This window comes from Eucyclogobius newberryi, unplaced genomic scaffold (genome assembly GCF_026437365.1).
Source record: "Eucyclogobius newberryi isolate DKJ021-1_F unplaced genomic scaffold, fEucNew1.0.hap1 SCAF_5, whole genome shotgun sequence".
Taxonomy (NCBI): Eukaryota; Metazoa; Chordata; class Actinopteri; order Gobiiformes; family Gobiidae; genus Eucyclogobius; species Eucyclogobius newberryi.
The window spans coordinates 28624449-28646902 of NW_027316167.1; the positions used below are offsets into that span (position 1 = coordinate 28624449).

The following is a 22454-nucleotide window of genomic DNA, read 5'->3' on the forward strand; positions in this document are numbered from 1 at the left end:
GTATTTCTCTCTCCACCAGGTCAGTGTGTTGACTACTTTGGAAAGACGGTTCAATCTGCAGAGTGCTGATGTTGGCGTCATTGCGAGCAGCTTTGAGATTGGCAATCTCGCCCTGATCCTGTTTGTTAGTTACTTTGGCGCTAAAGCCCACCGTCCTCGCCTCATTGGATGTGGTGGTATTGTGATGGCGCTCGGGGCTTTGCTGTCGGCCTTACCCGAGTTCCTGACTCATCAGTATGAGTACGAGGCGGGCGACTCCTGGCACGCTGAGGACGGCAGGGACGTGTGCTCCAACAGGACCAGGTCAGAGAACAGAGACTCTGGCTTCAACTGTGGCAACCGAGCAAACACCAACATGATGTACCTGCTGCTGATTGGGGCTCAGGTTCTGCTGGGGATTGGAGCCACGCCTGTCCAGCCTCTGGGAGTGGCTTACATTGATGACCACGTCCACAAAAAGGACTCCTCGTTGTATATAGGTGAGTATATATCATTGATGGATGCAGCCTGAAAACCAGTCCCTTCCACGTTCTGTTTTTTTATCCAATCAAAAGCATTTTATTTGTAGCATGTGTCTCACATTTGCTCTTGGATATTCACAAAGACCATTCTGATGGATTTTGTCGGTCAATCATTGTCATCAGAACCCGTTGACAGTTTCGGTCCCAGATTTTATGAAAAGTATATGAAAAGTTTGTAGTCTTGGCTGGCATGAAATACACCACTAATATTAAAACATTAGAATAACATAATGCAGTGCAAACCTGTTTTAAAAAGAGTAAGGGTTTTTTGTGTGGTCTCTTTAATCTGCTTATAAGAAGTGTCAAAAGTCAGATACTAATCAATACAATTAAAATAATAAATACATAAACAGAACAAAATGTGACTTTTACTAAAGAGTTTTAGTATGATTTTAAACATTATCAGAACTATGTAGCATAAAACCATGTGGTAACATAAAGAAAGTACTATTTGTTTACCCAAAAATATGTTTACTTTTTCTTTTTTAATATCATTATGGCATCAAAAGTGGTATGGATTATCAGGCCGATTCATTAATATCGAAATTGAGTTGGAAAGTTTTGTACATCATTTAAGTCTCTCCGACTAAAGGCTTTTGTTTGATTTAAATGATACTGGCAGTATAACTCTGTTATGCATGGTCAGTTTTTAAGAAGAAGAAGGTGTTCCACATAACCACATCACTGCAACAGGCTACGCTAGGGTTGCTAAGCGACTGTTTAGAAACATTGATGTTGTGTCTTTGAGTGATCCCCCTCTAGACAGATCTATCTGAGAAAGAAAACAGAAAACACACAGAAAATATTCACAATATCATATTGTGCTGTTAAATGTGCTTTGACTGTCTGAAGTACAGTCAAAGCACATATACACACTACAGCACATATACACACTACAGCACATATACACACTACAGCACATATACACACTACAGCACATATACACACTACAGCACATATACACACTACAGCACATATACACACTACAGCACATATACACACTACAGCACATATACACACTACAGCACATATACACACTACACAAAGTAGTGTTTATATGTGCTTAGACTGCCTGAAGTACAGTCAAAGCACATATACACACTACAGCACATATACACACTACAGCACATATACACACTACAGCACATATACACACTACAGCACATATACACACTACACAAAGTAGTGTTTATATGTGCTTAGACTGCCTGAAGTACAGTCAAAGCACATATACACACTACAGCACATATACACACTACAGCACATATACACACTACAGCACATATACACACTACAGCACATATACACACTACAGCACATATACACACTACAGCACATATACACACTACACAAAGTAGTGTTTATATGTGCTTAGACTGCCTGAAGTACAGTCAAAGCACATATACACACTACAGCACATATACACACTACACAAATAAGTGTTTATATGTGCTTTGACTGTACTCCAGACAGTCTAAACAGTATACACACTACAGCACATATACACACTACACAAAGTAGTGTGTATATGTGCTTTAGACACAGTAGTGTTTGTATGTGCTTTAGACACAGTCCTGTTCCTTTTAGTGGATGAAACACACTGTTTGACCTCTTGAGCAGACCGATGCCTGTGGTTTGTTCAGAGTCTCCTTTCATGTCCACAGCCTGTGCCTGCAGTAGAGTACAGAGGAGGGCAAACAGGGCTCAACATGGAACAGTGCAGCCCCCCCACAGTGCAGCCCCCCACCACATGGCAGTCCCCCCCCCCACACACACATGGCAGTCCCCCCCCACATGGCAGCCCCCCCCCCCCCCCCCCCCACATGGCAAAAGGCCAACTGCAGCCTGTGTGAGATATCCACTGTGATTTCTGTCCTGATACAACATGTATTTATGTATTTTTACTTATCCTGACTTCATGTACAATAATGTGCCGCAGCTTTGAAGATGGTATAGATTAGTTATATGTACGTTAATCGTGGACTTGTTAATGTCTTGACTTTTAGATGTTGTTTTTGTTGGACATGTTTGTTAGCAAGATAGCCACATGCACATTGGAGCTCAGACATTGACAGATTGGTGTTGTTTTTACAGTCCACCCCCTCTTCATTCTTTGCTTTTCTACAATCTACAAACAGTCTGAGCGCAGGATCATTTGTTGGGTGCAATCATTTCATGCAAAAATACAATGCACCTGCAGAACGCCCATCTGATACTACCCACAACCGTAAACTCAATTATATTAACTACCAAATACATAGAATCTATCAATACAATCCATGTCGGGGTCAATGTTTAACAGTAAATGAATACAATTTGGCTGTAGTTGAGAAAGAAGAACAAGGACAAGGGTAAAAAACTGGCGAAACGTTTTGGTATCTCTGTGATCTGACCATGTATGTGACCCAAACTGTACTCACAAGACTACAACTGCATGAGAGTTTATGCAGAACACTAGGAAACAGTGTATTTATGTAAAAAGGAAGATCAGGATTCTCACCCAAATCTTCAGATAGCTCAACTTGCCTTCTCCTTTCTGCTGTTGTCCCACATCTTAATTTGAATCAAATAATTGGTCAGTTAATATCTTTGGTCGACAACAACAACATTGGCGGATTAACCAACTGAAGGACTAAAGGCCCTGGTACAGTGCTTGTTGTACTCTCCCCACTTTCAGTTAGGATTATGCTGATATCACTTGGTTACTTCTTAATAAATTGTCAGAAAAACAGGATACATTTCCTCATCTGCACCTTTAGATGGAGACTAAGATTCTGCCTCTGAGATCTGATGCACACTGTTCATGTGCAGTAGAAGTAACGAAGTACAATTTTTTTATGTTTAAGACTCTAAAGGCCTTGTAGGTTCAAGCCACATTGTAATTGGGTTATTGATTGCTGTCCACTCGATTGATACCTCAGGCTGAAGTACTGTCCGACTTATATATTGCACGCCAGCAGAAAAGACTAATGCTGTGTTTGGTCTCCCTCCTTTTTATTAATAGAGTTACATTAGAAACACACTTAATATTAAATAACTATGAATTTACAATTTTTTGCTATGGGTTATTTGATTTTGTTATTAGGCCTTTCGTTATTTTATTTCTTCTTAAAGACGACATTATGCTTTTTTGGATTTCCAATATCCAACTGTAACAAACATAATTATTTTTATTTTACATGAATGTTACTTAGCAATAGAAACAGGTGACGTTTCACTGTAACAATCAGACGATTTTCATTCACGTGACACATTTTTGAACCCTGCACGTATGACCCCGAGTCTTGATTAAATTATATATATATCATTTCATGTGCGCACAGAGCAGTGGGCGGAGGAAAGGGGAAGGTTAAAACATGAATTTTCTGTGCATTCAAGCCTCAAATGCAGGACATTTCTTGCCTGGATCTTTTATGTTCTTCTTTCATTGATTTAGCAGAAAGCCACAATCTTTTACTGTCCTTGTGATATTTTTTCCCTCTCTTTTTTCCTCCTAAGCAGTCATGCTTGTTCTCATACAGACTGACCACGCATGTCCCTGGTTGGCTAATCCACCAGTCAATCACACCCATCTGAATTATGGGTGATTACCGATACTGATATCGATCTGTATAAAAATACAGAGAGATGTCATTCTGGATTTTCCACCCAATGACAAAACAGGATTACTCAAACATGCATCCATCAGTCACAATACAACTCTGAGGAAGCTAATCCAATTTAACAAGGTTAAAAGCTCATCAAAGTTTATTTGATACAAAATGTCCCTTTTAAGATCATTTATACATAAAAAGACTGAATCAGATCATCTCAATTAAATGTGATTTGTTTGGTACAGTAGGAAGTATTGGTTTGAAGTGGCAGAGCACACTTAGGGGCCGAGGGGCCATGTTCTGCCGCTGGGTCAGCTCCTCTTCATCCCTTTAATGTGTGTAATGAAGCACTATGAGGCTGCAAGTTAGGTCCACTGCAGCAAAATGTTATTTCCTCCAGTGAAGTTATTAGTCTGCCCCTGACAGCAGAGGAAGGAGTGCATGTCGAGTCAGCATGCCCTGTCCATTCAGAGCTGCCAGCTTGTATTTTGGATGCACCTTTGCCAAGACACAAAATGCCAGTGATTGAACTGTTCCATAATGTGATTCTGAGTGAGAAATTATTAATGCGCTGTCCTGCCAGGGAGCAGAGTCACCTTTCTCCCGCCGATGTTGCTGTGTTTGTGGCTCTGTGAATTTATCTAGTGTTTTATTGTGTGCTATGTCCCCATACTAAAGCATTAACCCAGTTTTCATTGTCATGCGGTCAAGGCTGTGGGCCTTTAGTTGTTTAGTCGTTTCATTGGTCGATGCCGTTTTAGTCGACAAAGATTCGTATTAGGACTTTTTTTTCTCATTGTGCTCGATCCCAATTTTAGATTCGATTTCGTCTTTGCATAAACAATGTAAAAATGTCTTTTAGTAATGATTTCATGAGCATAAACTATACATACTTTAAATCTGTGCCATTGAACAGAAATAATATTCAAACATCTTCCCCCAAAGTCTGACCTCTGCTCAAAACCAGGTGTTTTTACTGACAGAGGATCGACTGTGGACTCTTCAGAAACCACAGATGATCAGGATTTATATGTGACAACAGGAGGAAGGAGAAGGAGTGAGTTATCTGAGGATTTGAGAGTGAATCATGAGTTTAATCTGCCTTGCTGTGCTTTTCTGTATAAATTGTTTTTGCACGACAGTTTGGGTTGGATCAAGTGTTGAGCTTTTGCCACTTCCTGTTTAGTCTAGTACTGATTGATCGATAGGGCATGTTTTCAGTCGACCAAGAGATTCTTTAAAGGTCTACAGCCCAACTTACTGCCCCTCAGAAAAGCCATCGCAGTTTCAATACAGTACATTTTGTGGTTTTACTTTAGCAAAAAGCAAGAACAGAACTCTGAACTGCTCTTCGTCGGCCTGGATGAACTCTCTCTACACTAGATGAACCGCCCTCTCTCCTAACAGTCCTTGGCCATCTGCAGCCTGTCCATCCATCTCTCCTTCAATGTGGTTCTCCCTGAGGTTTCTACTTTCCTCACTGAGAAGGAAGGTCTAAAGTCAGAGGATGCTGGGACATTTATCCTTTAGCTCATTTCATATAGAACATTGGTTAATCTGCGTCTGTGTCTCACTGTCACACTTTGAGAAAACTGCTGTTGTGATTTTGGACGTTACAAAAATAAATTGAATTGAACTTGAATTGAATTATAGATAGATAATGTACTTTTGGCAGCAGGAAAAAAGGCCATCGCGAAAAAGTGGCTGAAACAAACTGGACGGATATAAAACAAGTGGAAAAAATAACATTCGGCCTTAATTTGGAAATAGACACATTAGACTTTGGACAAGCTGGGACAATTATTTTAAATCAAATATGCTGTCATTTTGTTTTAGAGATTTTAGTTGCTGTTTATCTTAACTTTACTTCACTCTATTGTGTTCTGTGTTTTTTGTGTCTTAGACATTTACTACTACTACTACTACTTCATACTTCTACTACTACTACCGGGTACTACTACTACCGCTACTACTACCACTACTACTACTACTACTACTACTACTACTACTACTACTACTACTACTGCTGCTACTACTACTACTACTACTACTACTACTACTACTACTACTACTACTACTACTACTACTATTACACTACTGCTACTGCTACTGCTACTACTACTACTACTGCTACTGCTACTACTACTACTACTACTACTACTACTACTACTACTACTGCTACTGCTACTGCTACTGCTACTGCTACTGCTGCTACTGCTACTGCTACTACTACTGCTACTACTGCTACTGCTACTACTACTACTACTACTACTACTACTACTACTACTACTGCTACTGCTACTGCTACTGCTACTGCTACTACTACTACTGCTACTGCTACTCCACTACTACTACTACTACTACTACTACTGCTACTGCTACTACTACTACTACTACTACTACTACTACTACTACTGCTACTGCTACTCCACTACTACTACTACTACTACTACTACTACTACTACTACTACTACTACTACTACTACTACTGCTACTGCTACTGCTGCTACCGCTACTACTGCTACTGCTACTACTGCTACTACTACTACTACTGCTACTACTGCTACTACAGCTACTACTGCTACTACTGCTACTACTACTACTACTACTGCTACTACTGCTACTGCTACTGCTACTACTGCTACTACTGCTACTGCTACTACTGCTACTACTACTACTACTACTATTGCTACTACTGCTACTACTGCTACTACTACTACTACTACTACTACTACTACTGCTACTACTACTACTACTACTACTACTACTACTACTACTACTACTACTAAGACTTATTCAGCCTGCTCTTTATTACCAGCTGTTAAGTAGGGCTGGGCGATATGAAAATAATAGTTTTCTTTTTTCTCATATGGATAGATTTTTTCATTCAACTTCATTTGGTCTTAAATTGCTTTTAGTAATGATTTATTGGTTCATAGGCTTTATCAGACAGAACAGCATAGTGTGAAATGGGGATGAGAGAAGGGAGGACATGAGGTTAACCACTTGACCACCGGGCAGCATGGCTTTTACTAATGATTTTATGTAACTACATAGACTTTAATCCCTGCCATTTAACACAAATAATATTAAAATGTTGACGGCGGATCGACTGTGGACTCTTGATTAAAAACCCCTCCCAAATTATTGACAGTTGACTCTTTCTCGATCTGTCGACATTTCAATGAATTGCCCCGCCCTATTGTTAAATCCATGAATTCACTCCAAACAGAAATGAATGAAACGCTTAACTGACACAGATCACAATTAACTGACAAGTAATGAATCAATTATTAGTATACTAACTATGAAATAAAATAAGTACCGTATTTTCCAGAATATAAGTCTTTGTTAATAGTTTTGGCTGAGGTGCGACTTGTACTTATATTAATACTTATACACTTATTATACTTATACTCCGGAGCGACTTATATGTGATATTAGTTGTTATTTTCACACTTGCCACCGCATTTCATACTCCAATGCAACTTATATATGTTTTTTACTTCTCTATTATGCATTTTTTGGCTGGTGCGACTTATACTTAGATTAAATACTTATACTTATACTCCGGAGAGACTTATTTGCGATATTATTTGTTATTTTCACATTTGCAACCGCATTTCATACTCCAGTGCGACTTATATATGTTTTTTTCTTCTCTATTATGCATTTTTGGGCTGGTGTGACTCCTGAGTGCTCCAGCGCCTCGGCTCTTCACACACATTATGGATTAGTGTGTGTGATTTGATGGCAGAGCAGTAGATTATCTGCGGTCGTGACCCTGTGCCAGACCAAGCCGTCACTTCAGCTCAACAGACATTCAAAAAAGAAACATGTAACGCCTTCATTTAGTCGATTCTAATGTCTTTTTGTTTGTATTTTTCTTACTTCTTGTTGTCACGTTACACACCACAAGTCACGATAATCCCTACATGAACGTATCATTCAATAAGAATACTTTCTGAGGCTCAATATTTACTGTATTGTGCACTTTTTCTTTGCATTAACAAGTTTATTAACATTTGAGCTGAAGAGAAGGATCAAATAATTGACACTTACAACTCAATAAACAACCTACTTAAGTGTGTGTTTGTTTGTTTGTTGTGTTTTTTTTTTTCTTGATGTTGCTTGTTATTGTGACAGTGGTGGCATATTATCATTTATTGGGATATTTTAACAATACCGTATTTTCAGGACTATAAGTAGCCCCGGAGTATAAGTCGCACCAGCCAAAAAATACATATTAGAGAAAAGAAAAACGTATATAAGTCGCACTGGAGTATACATTTTAGGGAAATTTATTTGATCAAATCCAAGACCAAGAGCAGACATTTAATCTCAAAATGCAATTTAAAATGATAACAGATTAAAGAACACGGTGAATAGGTGTACGTATGCTAACAGACCTAACTACAAGTCCTGAGGCTTTTGGATGTACAGTTAATCGCATCCGGGTCTGGAATCCTTTGAGAACCCATAAATCCCTAGCATAAACGAAAGGAATTATTGATAATATTTGGCTTTGTGCTGACAGTGAGGTCGGTTTTGAATGCTGACCAGGGCGCGCCGGACGAGACAATATTTCTCCGGGATTCATTCGGCCCGCTATTGAAATGCATTGATAGCACTCGAAGCAGCCGTTTGTCTTTTAGATTTAGGACTGGCGATAAAGCACTAATCATTGCATCCTTCAGAAGAATATTGAGCGGCTCGCATCCGGACGGAGAGCAAAGCAGCTGTACCGGGCTGCGGAGGCTAAACTCTTGTTGTTCAAAATGTCACTAAGCTTTTACTGCAACACAAACTGAAACGCACTCATAAATACCCTGTGCGCAGCCAATATCAGAACCCATTTCCTGTTTATGACCCTTTTTCGGCAATTAGTTGAGCTGTTATATTGGCTCTGAAAATCTATTAAGTGGCAACATCAAACCACAAATTTCCAAGTTATTGATGCTGCTTTAATGGGAGATGGGAAAATACAGGCTTTAATTGTTGTGGCGTTTTGCACAATTCTGCCCTCTGCTGACAATGCGCGGTTATTCTGTTGATTCATTTCACAATCTCACGTTCTCTGCCTTGTTTTGCAGGTATTTTGTTTTCAACGTTGGTGTTTGGGCCGGCGTGTGGCTTCATCCTGGGTTCTGTCTGTACCAAAGTTTATGTTGATGCCGTCTTCATTGACACCAGTGAGTGAAACGTCTGATATTTGTTACGAGGTGCGATTGAACATATTTGACTTTCATTTATCAATGTTGCGTGTTTGTCCTCAGGTACGCTGGACATCACCCCGGATGACCCTCGTTGGATCGGGGCGTGGTGGGCCGGCTTCCTCCTGTGCAGTGCCTTACTCTTTGTGTCATCCCTCTTCATGTTCGGTTTCCCTCAGGCCCTGGATGAGCAGGGCCTGGACTCTGGAGGGGAGAGTGAGCAGGCCATGCTGCCGTCATCTCTCACTCTGGACAGGCCCAAAGGAGCTATTCACGGCTTTGATTTAAACAGTGGCCTGTCAGTGTGCCAGCACCTGAGAGGTACAGTAAAACTCCATATGTGCATTACTTTTGCATGGGCGGAAAGTGCCTAAATAAATACAAATGTCACTCCTGGACGAATGAGGATTACACTCGTTAAGTGCAAATACATTAGTGTGTAATTGAGTCTATTTTTGGGATGTTTGCACTTATTTTAATAGATTTAACCTTGTACATTTAAATCATAGGAGTTACTGATCAGGGACGTCACTAGACCCTTTTTACTGAGGCACGTGCCCCAGTATAAATCAGCTGTGCCTCAGTATAAATCAGCTGTGCCTCAGTATAAATCAGTTGTGCCTCAGTATAAATCAGCTGTGCCTCAGTCTAAATCAGTTGTGCCTCAGTATAAATCAGCTGTGCCTCAGTCTAAATCAGTTGTGCCTCAGTATAAATCAGCTGTGCCTCAGTATAAATCAGCTGTGCCTCAGTATAAATCAGTTGTGCCTCAGTATAAATCAGCTGTGCCTCAGTCTAAATCAGTTGTGCCTCAGTATAAATCAGCTGTGCCTCAGTCTAAATCAGTTGTGCCTCAGTATAAATCAGCTGTGCCTCAGTCTAAATCAGTTGTGCCTCAGTATAAATCAGCTGTGCCTCAGTCTAAATCAGTTGTGCCTCAGTATAAATCAGCTGTGCCTCAGTCTAAATCAGTTGTGCCTCAGTATAAATCAGTTGTGCCTCAGTATAAATCAGCTGTGCCTCAGTCTAAATCAGTTGTGCCTCAGTATAAATCAGCTGTGCCTCAGTCTAAATCAGTTGTGCCTCAGTATAAATCAGCTGTGCCCCAGTATAAAAAGACCCAGCTCATGCTCTGCGCAGGGGGTAAGTGCCCGGAGCGCACAGCGGCATGAGGAGCGCCCTGTGAACAGAAGCTCACACTAGACTATAGTTTGCTGCACATGCTGACTATAGACTGGTTATGTGGTGTTATAGTTTACACGAGTGGCAGGTCAGATCACATCTCAGTCTACAGCGGGTGTGAATGGGTCCGATCCAAACGCTCAGACTCTGCTTTATAAACTTTGGCAACTCTGCTCCATAAGCCTCACCCAGAGCTTTGGAGGCCTTTTTAATTTAATAAACTAAACCTATACATTGCAAATGCATTGACATTTTACAGAGAGAAAAAGTGTTTGGTGTTTAGTGCGCATGGAGCAGCCACATTATCAACAGTCTCTGCACACTGTTTTAAACACATCCTAACAACAACATGATGCTCCAGCGTGAACAGGCAGTGTGTGCTTTAAGATCAAAACTTCCTGGAGACGTCCAGAGTGCGTTCACACTGAGTCAGGCCACTGCAGGATCCAGACTACTTTAGTCCCAAACTCTAAAGCTCCTGCGCTGTTTGTAATTTCAAACAGGTCCTAAAAAGCAAACCCGAGCATCACTACTACAGCACAGAGCAGAAAGAAGCTCGGACAAGACCCGTGAGAGTCCTGCCAGCTTCTGAGGGACTCAGAGCCTGAACGTGCCTGATCCTTAACACCATAAAGCAAGAAAACAAGTGTTGTAGGAAGAGTTTAGAGTCCATGAACCCAAAGTCCCAAATTTTAGTCACTTTTTTTACAATCCACCTCCTATTTGCATTATTAAATACGTAAACATTTATGAAAGAATGTTCCAATGTAATCCATGTGAATTGAATTCACATGGATTACAAGCAACATAAGATGTGAGGAGAGGTGTCCTAACTAAAGTTTGAGGCTTTAGTGTTGTTCGAACTCTGCAGGCTCAATCCACTATTCACAGTGCGAGGCTGCAGGCTCGGTTTGCACTCAAGCGTCCCAATAGTATAAATCTGCAGACCTGGAATGAACCGCAGAGATGCTTGCACCCTTCTCTGAAGGAGCAAAGAGAGGCAGCAGAGGGCTCCACTAGGAACCAAATAAGAGTTATATTAGACTAAAGTTTAATGCCCATCACTGTAAAATATATTAGGGCATTTGGAATAAATAATCTAAAATCCACCATGTTACAGGAAATTACATCTGATTTGTGCAAATTTTAAATAAGTGCACTACTTTTACGACAAAAATGTAGGATTTAATTAAGGGGCCTGTGCCCCAGTGCAGCCGAAGGGCTAGTGACATCCCTGTTACTGAGTAAGTCCCAATGCACGAATGTCTCACTGCTGCATCAGCTCCTTTCTACATCTACAAAGTCACCTAACAACACTGCTTTGCCTGTTCTGTTCAGTGTGCAGTTTAAAATAACATAATTAAAACTGCTTAATTGACCAAGTTATTTATAAAAGACTGATCTAAAACGATCTAAAATACAACTTTGGCTGCATTACTTGTTCATGGATTTATTCTCATCCATGTAACTGTACTGCACACATTTACAGTACACCTCCCACTACTGCCTTTAGGCCAGCAAGAAGCTACATTTGCACCGTCACTGGAAATACTTATGCTACAGTGTTGCAGGGAATGTATTGGCTAACTGACAAAGGCAAGTGTGTGTGAAAGATGTTCTCCTTCATCTGTCCGCAGTAATACCGCGGGTGACCAGGCACCTTCTCTCCAACCCTGTGTTCAGCTGCATTACGCTGGCAGCCTGCATGGAGATCGCTGTGGTCGCTGGCTTTGCTGCTTTCTTGGGGAAATACTTGGAGCAGCAGTTCAATCTTACAACCTCCTCAGCCAATCAGCTACTTGGTAAGAAGAAGATGCGACGCCACTTTTGATAGATTGTGTACATTGTACCTCATTGGGCCTCTTCGGTGTATGTATTGTGTACATTGTACCTCACTGTGCCTCTCTGGTGTATGTATTGTGTACATTGTACCTCACTGTGCCTCTCTGGTGTATGCATTGTGTACATTGTACCTCACTGGGCCTCTCTGGTGTATGTATTGTGTACATTGTACCTCAATGTGCCTCTTTGATGTAGGTATTGTGTACATTGTAGCTCACTGTGCCTTTTCGGTGTATGTATTGTGTACATTATACCTGACTGTGCCTCTCTGGTGTATGTATTGTGTACATTGTACCTCACTGTGCCTCTTCGGTGTATGTATTGTGTACATTGTACCTCACTGTGCTTCTCTGGTGTATGTATTGTGTACATTGTACCTCACTGTGCTTCTCTGATGTATGTATTGTGTACATTGTAGCTCACTGTACCTCTCTGGTGTATGTATTGTGTACATTGTACCTCACTGTGCTTCTCTGATGTATGTATTGTGTACATTATACCTCACTGTGCTTCTCTGATGTATGTATTGTGTACATTGTACCTCACTGTGCTTCTCTGATGTATGTATTGTGTACATTATACCTCACTGTGCTTCTCTGATGTATGTATTGTGTACATTATACCTGACTGTGCCTCTCTGGTGTATGTATTGTGTACATTGTATCTCACTGTGTCTCTCTGGTGTATGTATTGTGTACATTGTATCTCACTGTGCCTCTCTGGTGTATGTATTGTGTACATTGTACCTCACTGTGCTTCTCTGATGTATGTATTGTGTACATTATACCTCACTGTGCTTCTCTGATGTATGTATTGTGTACATTGTAGCTCACTGTGCCTCTCTGGTGTATGTATTGTGTACATTGTACATCAATGTGCCTTTTCGGTGTAGGTATTGTGTACATTGTAGCTCACTGTGCCTTTCCGGTGTATGTATTGTGTACATTGTACCTCACTGGGCCTCTCTGGTGTATGTATTGTGTACATTGTACCTCAATGTGCCTCTTCGATGTAGGTATTGTGTACATTGTACCTCAATGTTCCTCTTCGATGTAGGTATTGTGTACATTTTAGCTCAATGTCCCTCTTCGGTGTAGGTATTGTGTACATTGTAGGTCACTGTGCCTTTTCGGTGTATGTATTGTGTACATTGTACCTCACTGTGCCTCTCTGATGTACGTATTGTGTACATTGTACCTCACTGTGCCTCTCTGGTGTATGTATTGTGTACATTGTACCTCAATGTGCCTCTTCGATGTAGGTATTGTGTACATTGTAGCTCAATGTGCCTCTTCGGTGTAGGTATTGTGTACATTGTAGCTCACTGTGCCTTTTCGGTGTATGTATTGTGTACATTATACCTCAATGTGCTTCTCTGGTGTATGTATTGTGTACATTGTAGCTCACTGTGCCTCTGGTGTATGTATTGTGTACATTGTACCTCACTGGGCCTCTCTGGTGTATGTATTGTGTACATTGTACCTCAATGTGCCTCTTCGATGTAGGTATTGTGTACATTGTACCTCAATGTGCCTCTTTGATGTAGGTATTGTGTACATTGTAGCTCACTGTGCCTTTTCGGTGTATGTATTGTGTACATTATACCTGACTGTGCCTCTCTGGTGTATGTATTGTGTACATTGTACCTCACTGTGCCTCTTCGGTGTATGTATTGTGTACATTGTACCTCACTGTGCTTCTCTGGTGTATGTATTGTGTACATTGTAGCTCACTGTGCCTCTCTGGTGTATGTATTGTGTACATTGTACCTCACTGTGCCTCTCTGGTGTATGTATTGTGTACATTGTACCTCAATGTGCCTCTTCGATGTAGGTATTGTGTACATTGTAGCTCAATGTGCCTCTTCGGTGTAGGTATTGTGTACATTGTAGCTCACTGTGCCTTTTCGGTGTATGTATTGTGTACATTATACCTCAATGTGCTTCTCTGGTGTATGTATTGTGTACATTGTAGCTCACTGTGCCTTTTCGGTGTATGTATTGTGTACATTATACCTCAATGTGCTTCTCTGGTGTATGTATTGTGTACATTGTAGCTCACTGTGCCTTTCCGGTGTATGTATTGTGTACATTGTACCTCACTGGGCCTCTCTGGTGTATGTATTGTGTACATTGTACCTCAATGTGCCTCTTCGATGTAGGTATTGTGTACATTGTACCTCAATGTTCCTCTTCGATGTAGGTATTGTGTACATTTTAGCTCAATGTCCCTCTTCGGTGTAGGTATTGTGTACATTGTAGGTCACTGTGCCTTTTCGGTGTATGTATTGTGTACATTGTACCTCACTGTGCCTCTCTGATGTACGTATTGTGTACATTGTACCTCACTGTGCCTCTCTGGTGTATGTATTGTGTACATTGTACCTCAATGTGCCTCTTCGATGTAGGTATTGTGTACATTGTAGCTCAATGTGCCTCTTCGGTGTAGGTATTGTGTACATTGTAGCTCACTGTGCCTTTTCGGTGTATGTATTGTGTACATTATACCTGACTGTGCCTCTCTGGTGTATGTATTGTGTACATTGTACCTCACTGTGCCTCTTCGGTGTATGTATTGTGTACATTGTACCTCACTGTGCTTCTCTGGTGTATGTATTGTGTACATTGTAGCTCACTGTGCCTCTCTGGTGTATGTATTGTGTACATTGTACCTCACTGTGCCTCTCTGGTGTATGTATTGTGTACATTGTACCTCAATGTGCCTCTTCGATGTAGGTATTGTGTACATTGTAGCTCAATGTGCCTCTTCGGTGTAGGTATTGTGTACATTGTAGCTCACTGTGCCTTTTCGGTGTATGTATTGTGTACATTATACCTCAATGTGCTTCTCTGGTGTATGTATTGTGTACATTGTAGCTCACTGTGCCTTTTCGGTGTATGTATTGTGTACATTATACCTCAATGTGCTTCTCTGGTGTATGTATTGTGTACATTGTAGCTCACTGTGCCTTTCCGGTGTATGTATTGTGTACATTGTACCTCACTGGGCCTCTCTGGTGTATGTATTGTGTACATTGTACCTCAATGTGCCTCTTCGATGTAGGTATTGTGTACATTGTACCTCAATGTTCCTCTTCGATGTAGGTATTGTGTACATTTTAGCTCAATGTCCCTCTTCGGTGTAGGTATTGTGTACATTGTAGGTCACTGTGCCTCTCTGGTGTATGTATTGTGTACATTGTACCTCACTGGGCCTCTCTGGTGTATGTATTGTGTACATTGTACCTCAATGTGCCTCTTCGATGTAGGTATTGTGTACATTGTACCTCAATGTGCCTCTTTGATGTAGGTATTGTGTACATTGTAGCTCACTGTGCCTTTTCGGTGTATGTATTGTGTACATTATACCTGACTGTGCCTCTCTGGTGTATGTATTGTGTACATTGTACCTCACTGTGCCTCTTCGGTGTATGTATTGTGTACATTGTACCTCACTGTGCTTCTCTGGTGTATGTATTGTGTACATTGTAGCTCACTGTGCCTCTCTGGTGTATGTATTGTGTACATTGTACCTCACTGTGCCTCTCTGGTGTATGTATTGTGTACATTGTACCTCAATGTGCCTCTTCGATGTAGGTATTGTGTACATTGTAGCTCAATGTGCTTCTTCGGTGTAGGTATTGTGTACATTGTAGCTCACTGTGCCTTTTCGGTGTATGTATTGTGTACATTATACCTCAATGTGCTTCTCTGGTGTATGTATTGTGTACATTGTAGCTCACTGTGCCTTTTCGGTGTATGTATTGTGTACATTATACCTCAATGTGCTTCTCTGGTGTATGTATTGTGTACATTGTAGCTCACTGTGCCTCTCTGGTGTATGTATTGTGTACATTGTACCTCACTGTGCCTCTCTGGTGTATGTATTGTGTACATTGTACCTCAATGTGCCTCTTTGATGTAGGTATTGTGTACATTGTAGCTCACTGTGCCTCTTCGATGTAGGTATTGTGTACATTGTACCTCAATGTGCCTCTTCGATGTAGGTATTGTGTACATTGTAGCTCACTGTGCCTCTCTGGTGTATGTATTGTGTACATTGTACCTCACTGTACCTCTGGTGTATGTATTGTGTACATTGTACCTCACTGTGCCTCTTTGGTGTATGTATTGTGTACATTGTAGCTCACTGTGCCTCTCTGGTGTATGTATTGTGTACATTGTACCTCACTGTGCCTCTCTGGTGTATGTATTGTGTACATTGTAGCTCACTGTGCCTCTCTGGTGTATGTATTGTGTACATTGTACCTCACTGTACCTCTGGTGTATGTATTGTGTACATTGTACCTCACTGTGCCTCTTTGGTGTATGTATTGTGTACATTGTACCTCACTGTGCCTCTCTGGTGTATGTTTTGTGTACATTGTAGCTCACTGTGCCTCTCTGGTGTATGTATTGTGTACATTGTAGCTCACTGTGCCTCTCTGGTGTATGTATTGTGTACATTGTAGCTCACTGTGCCTCTCTGGTGTATGTATTGTGTACATTGTAGCTCACTGTGCCTCTCTGGTGTATGTATTGTGTACATTGTACCTCACTGTACCTCTGGTGTATGTATTGTGTACATTGTACCTCACTGTGCCTCTTTGGTGTATGTATTGTGTACATTGTACCTCACTGTGCCTCTCTGGTGTATGTATTGTGTACATTGTACCTCAATGTGCCTCTCTGGTGTATGTATTGTGTACATTGTAGCTCACTGTGCCTCTCTGGTGTATGTATTGTGTACATTGTAGCTCACTGCCTCTCTGGTGTATGTATTGTGTACATTGTACCTCACTGTGCCTCTCTGGTGTATGTATTGTGTACATTGTAGCTCACTGTGCCTCTCTGGTGTATGTATTGTGTACATTGTAGCTCACTGCCTCTCTGGTGTATGTATTGTGTACATTGTACCTCACTGTGCCTCTCTGATGTATGTATTGTGTACATTGTAGCTCACTGTGCCTCTCTGGTGTATGTATTGTGTACATTGTACCTCACTGTGCCTCTCTGATGTATGTATTGTGTACATTGTAGCTCACTGTGTCTCTCTGGTGTATGTATTGTGTACATTGTACCTCACTGTGCCTCTCTGATGTATGTATTGTGTACATTGTAGCTCACTGTGCCTCTCTGGTGTATGTATTGTGTACATTGTACCTCACTGTGCCTCTCTGATGTATGTATTGTGTACATTGTAGCTCACTGTTCCTCTCTGGTGTAGGTATGACAGCCATCCCTTGTGCATGCCTGGGGATCTTCCTGGGAGGACTTCTGGTGAAGAAGCTGAACCTGTCAGCACTGGGAGCTGTTCGCATGGCCATGCTCGTCAACCTTGTCTCCACTGCCTGTTATGTCTCTTTCCTCTTTTTGGGCTGTGATACTGGGCCTGTGGCAGGAGTTACTGTTGCATATGTAAATGAGTAAGTGAAAGAATACTTAAGTTTTGTTTATTCGATTGACAATTATGATATGTAATATGAAATATGATCTTGCTGAAATCAAATAATAGTTTCTCATGTGACAAAACACGTTACTTGAGAGTTCAGCCAGTTCATGTTAGTTTTCTGTATAAACAATAATTGTATATCTTGCAATAAATGACTCGATTCACAGTAATACGTTTGCATAAGTTTCATCATTGTCCTAAGGATTTACATTGAGAAAGAACTATGTGTGTTTGTGATTTTGCCCTGACATGGTCTTTGCCCATAGGACATTACATTCCTGGCAGAGGCCTGAGTCTGCGTGCATCAGTAACTGTAACTGCTACACAGCGTCTGTCAGCCCTGTGTGTGGCTCCAATGGAGTCACCTATCTCTCAGCCTGCTTCGCTGGCTGCACCAAACGAGTGAGATGACCATTCTGATTATATTACTATCTGGAATATTATTGTTTTGTGTTTCCATTGTAATTTCTTGATCTTACTTTCCCCAGAACTTGACAAGCTGCACGTGTGTATCAAGCAGCAGTGAGGAGGCTGTGGCTTTACCCGGGAAGTGTCCGAGTCCAGGCTGTCAGCAGGCTTTCCTCACCTTCCTCTCTATAATCTGTGTGTGCAGCATGATTGGAGCAATGGCCCAGACGCCCTCGGTCATCATACTCATCAGGTCAGACATCTGCTGTCCAACCACTGTGTGGCCACTAGATGGAGCTGTAGTTCTGGTTATACAGAGTGGCGCCGCAGCTCCAGAGACACTACAGCCAAAACCCATTTTAATATTATTTGATTTATTAATTCATATATTTTCTCCCCAGAACTGTAAGCCCTGAGCTGAAGTCTTATGCCTTGGGAGTGTTGTTCCTGCTCCTCAGGCTTATAGGTAATTAAAATAATGTCCACACACAGTCTAGGCTTCGACACAGTGTGGGTCTTTGACCTTATGTGTGTCACTTTGTATCTCAGGCTTCATCCCTCCTCCGCTCATCTTTGGGATGGGCATCGACTCCACCTGTCTCTTCTGGAGCTCTGTATGTGGAGAGAAAGGTGCCTGCATGCTGTATGACAACGTGTCATATAGACATCTGTATGTGAGCATCGCCATTGCGCTTAAGTCCTCAGCCTTCCTGCTTTACGCCACCACGTGGCAGTGTCTGAGGAAGAACTACAGGAAGTACATCAAGAACAGCGAGGGCTACCTAACGCCCACCGAACTCTTCTCATCCAATGTGACTCTGGACAATTTGGGCAAAGACATCGCCATCGACCCAGCCAACAGGACAAAGTACATTTATAATCTGGAGGACCACGAGACCAGCGACAACATGGAGTCCGTTTTATAGTCTGTACCACACAGTTTTCCCAGAGTATTAAGAGAGATGTACTTGTAGGTTTGTCACCGCTCTGGCCACTTATGAAGCCAGATTCCCTTGAGTATTTAAGTCAACTTGATTTTTTTCCCTTCTTTTTTTTTGAATTATCTGTCGTATCTATTTTAATTTATTAAACTATTTCTTTCATTTAGAAAGAAGTACTTCTCAGGTGCAATTGTTCTCAGAGAGGAAATACAAAGGTTGAGAAAAATCTTTTTGATAAAGGTTTGAAAACATTCTGTCATAGTGCACTTTCACAAAAGGAGATTTAAGCCTTATTTATGCTGCTTTTTTAATTTTGAATATGCTTTTAACTTATTGAAAACATGTATTTACTTGACCCACACCCATATGATTCTAGTAACAGTGAGATGAAAGAATGTGTTCGAGTGAAGAAAGGTGCACACGCATTAGTCATTTTTGATTGATACAAACTGCTTCACGTGCACCATCTTCTGAGCTAATAAGTCATTTTAATTGAGCGGACCCTTGATGATAGTGACTTGATTTTGATGCACATATTGGTGGGGGCTTTTTATACTTAAAAGGACTGTTCTTCAATAGGCATTTGTTTGCTGAAGGTTGTTCTAGTTTGTAATTATCCCTTTACTCATATTTTCCACATAAAATCACAAGGATGCTTAACATTTCTGAGCTACGAAGACATTATAATTGAGAGAAAAGAAGAGCAAGCCGTGTTTAGCCAGCTGATGATCCTTCCCAGTGAATTATTAGGTTCAAACTGATAGGGAATCCACATATTGCAAACATTGATTTCGACTCCCTTGTAGTTCTGAGCACTTGTGCCAGTGCGACGTGCAGGACTGTATTGTGGTGTAGAGCTTCTCTTGAGGGAGCGCCCTGCAGCAGTAATGCATGTACTACATAGCCACATGATGAATAACAAGCCCGGGAGCGTCGGGCCCAAACAGAGGTGGTCCCGTGGGAGAGCGATTCGGGGGCGGTGGGCTGTATCGCCGCAGCATTAACAAAGACAGCACTCGCATAAGCACATAGCACCAAGCGGAGCCATTCACTGCACTCCGATCTGACCAGCTCACTGACATAACGCTGCATGATGCACAGTGTCCAGCCAGAATTATGAAAGCATGCCACCAATGCATGCACAGGAAACACTTTTACATCAGCGCGTCACACTGTTGGTCATTTAAAGTGCATAAGACTACTCTATACGGCCTGGTTAACAAGATCGTATTTTTAAAAGTTTTGGGTTTCTTTCCGTTTTTCTTAATGGCAGATGTGACAGAGGTAATATCACAACTGTTACAATAGTTATTAAACAAACTAAAATATATGACCTTTATTCACTTTAAGTTGTGATCCTTGGATTTGTTCCTTCTTTGTGGATGGAAATGTAATTCCACTTTTTGTTCTTGACCTTTCTTGACAAATTGCCACATAAATATTTACCAAAGGCATTATCTCACAAAACAAATTAATAATTATAAAACCGTGTAAACCTGTCATATGCACTTTAACTGCCAAAGCCTCCAACTTGTGTGATCTCTGTACGGTTTATGGTCAGCTTTTGATGGTACAGTTGATGGTTAAATGAAACTCTTATATACTATTTTATTGCTACACATAACAATCATAAGTGTATTTTTTCATATTGCACTCAAATTGTTTTATATATACAAATATAATATATATACATATATATATATATATATATATATATATATATCTCGGACCTAAACTCCATAGAGCCATGCCAAAGTTCTAAAACTCAACAAATCAATATAAGAGCAAGCAAACATATTATTGTAATCTGTGTTATTAATGAAAGAAAAGCCGTTTTAGATAAAGTTATAAGAGTATGATAGTTTCCAGCTGAAGATCATGTTAGAGCAGAAGCAGATGTGATGTGTACTGTTCAGCGTGTCTGAGTGTGTTCTGTACATAGTAGTGCCATTCAAGTGACGCTGTGTTCAGTACCGTCCTGCAGAGAACTCAACACACTTGAACCAGTTGTATGTAGCCTTCTGTGATATCCCTCAACTTCCTGAAACCATATCACATGGGATTGTCCCAAAAAGTTTATATAAAATATTGTATATCTACAAGTAGAAATCAGAATTGTTTAGTATGTAATAGCTGTTAAAAATAACAATTATAACAATCTCTAGCCTGATTATAGACTTAGTAGAAAGGCCTGGTGTAGAATAAACTTCACAGACAGATCCTTGCTCTGTGCCTGAAGAAGAAACTCTACTCTGTGTTTTGATGGAGCCTTTATTGTGCCATATCACCCTGTGCTCTGTAACACAGAAGCCAATGTGTGGTTGCCTAAAGCGAGACAGGAGCGACAGCACTCGCTCCGTGGTGTTTGTGCTGCGCTGACAGGACTGTTTCATTTGGCACCTAAATGTGCTTCTGATGTTTGCCTTGTGTTCAGCATAATTGTTTTACATACATTTTTTCTCTTTTGATGAGCTTGCCTTGTGGTTGCAGCAAGTAGACTTTTATAGTTGACTTTAAGTGATAAAGTATTGTATATTGAAGAGTTTACTGCCGAAATAGTTTACTTGAGCCTTTGAAGTAGCTCTCTTGTAAATAGGTTAATCATGATTTACCCTTTAATTTGATATTCTCTTTTGCATATTATGGATGCTATTTTGGAAGGAAACTCTTCATGTGCAGATAGATGTTTTGGTTCGAGCCTTTTGGCAGCATGTTGCCTTTGATTCAAGCCAAACCATGTGCTAACCATGTTAGTGACGGTTGGAGTGGTCTGTTACTTACAGTCCGTTAAGGGTGATATTCAAAGTGTGCATTTCACGGCTCTTACAAGATCATCTAAAAGAATAAGGGCACTGAAAAAAGAAAATATCACCTATTTTTTCAGAGCATCACTAAGGGACTTCAGATAAGCTTTATTGCTTTTATTCTTTTTGTAACTTGGATTTCTATTTAAAACATAAGTGTATGTGTATATTCTTGAAAAGGTTCATGATTGTATGTTTATTGTACATATATTAAATATGATATTTTTATTTGGCTATATGGCTATTGCATCTTGATTGTGTTTTGTCCACTTTTTTGTCATTAAGAAAATGTATAAAGTAAATACATTCATTATTGCCTTGAACATAGTCCTACCAACAGTAGATTCTGCCGTTTAACTTCAACCCTGGGTCAAACGTAAGGTAAAGGTCACATTTAAATCACTGGCAAAGAAGATGAATCCTGACATGGGTTTAATCGAAATGTGCTTGTGCTTTGCCATGATCTAATTTCCTGTCATCCCAGCCCTCTGGTGATCCT

The 22454-nt window shown here is 40.7% G+C and overlaps 1 protein-coding gene across 1 annotated transcript in view; it reads left to right on the top strand.

The window, feature by feature from the left end:
- LOC140381059 (solute carrier organic anion transporter family member 3A1-like) overlaps positions 1 to 20374 on the top strand; it is a 21822-nt gene extending 1448 nt beyond the window's left edge. The window contains exons 2-10 of the mRNA XM_072465081.1: positions 20 to 479; positions 9208 to 9306; positions 9391 to 9648; positions 12147 to 12311; positions 17578 to 17776; positions 18069 to 18204; positions 18291 to 18463; positions 18612 to 18676; positions 18760 to 20374. Of these exons, the coding sequence (XP_072321182.1) occupies positions 20 to 479; positions 9208 to 9306; positions 9391 to 9648; positions 12147 to 12311; positions 17578 to 17776; positions 18069 to 18204; positions 18291 to 18463; positions 18612 to 18676; positions 18760 to 19136 (1932 nt within the window). The 3' untranslated portion in view covers positions 19137 to 20374. The remainder of the gene's footprint in view (positions 1 to 19; positions 480 to 9207; positions 9307 to 9390; positions 9649 to 12146; positions 12312 to 17577; positions 17777 to 18068; positions 18205 to 18290; positions 18464 to 18611; positions 18677 to 18759) is intronic.
- Positions 20375 to 22454: the final 2080 nt, after the last annotated feature.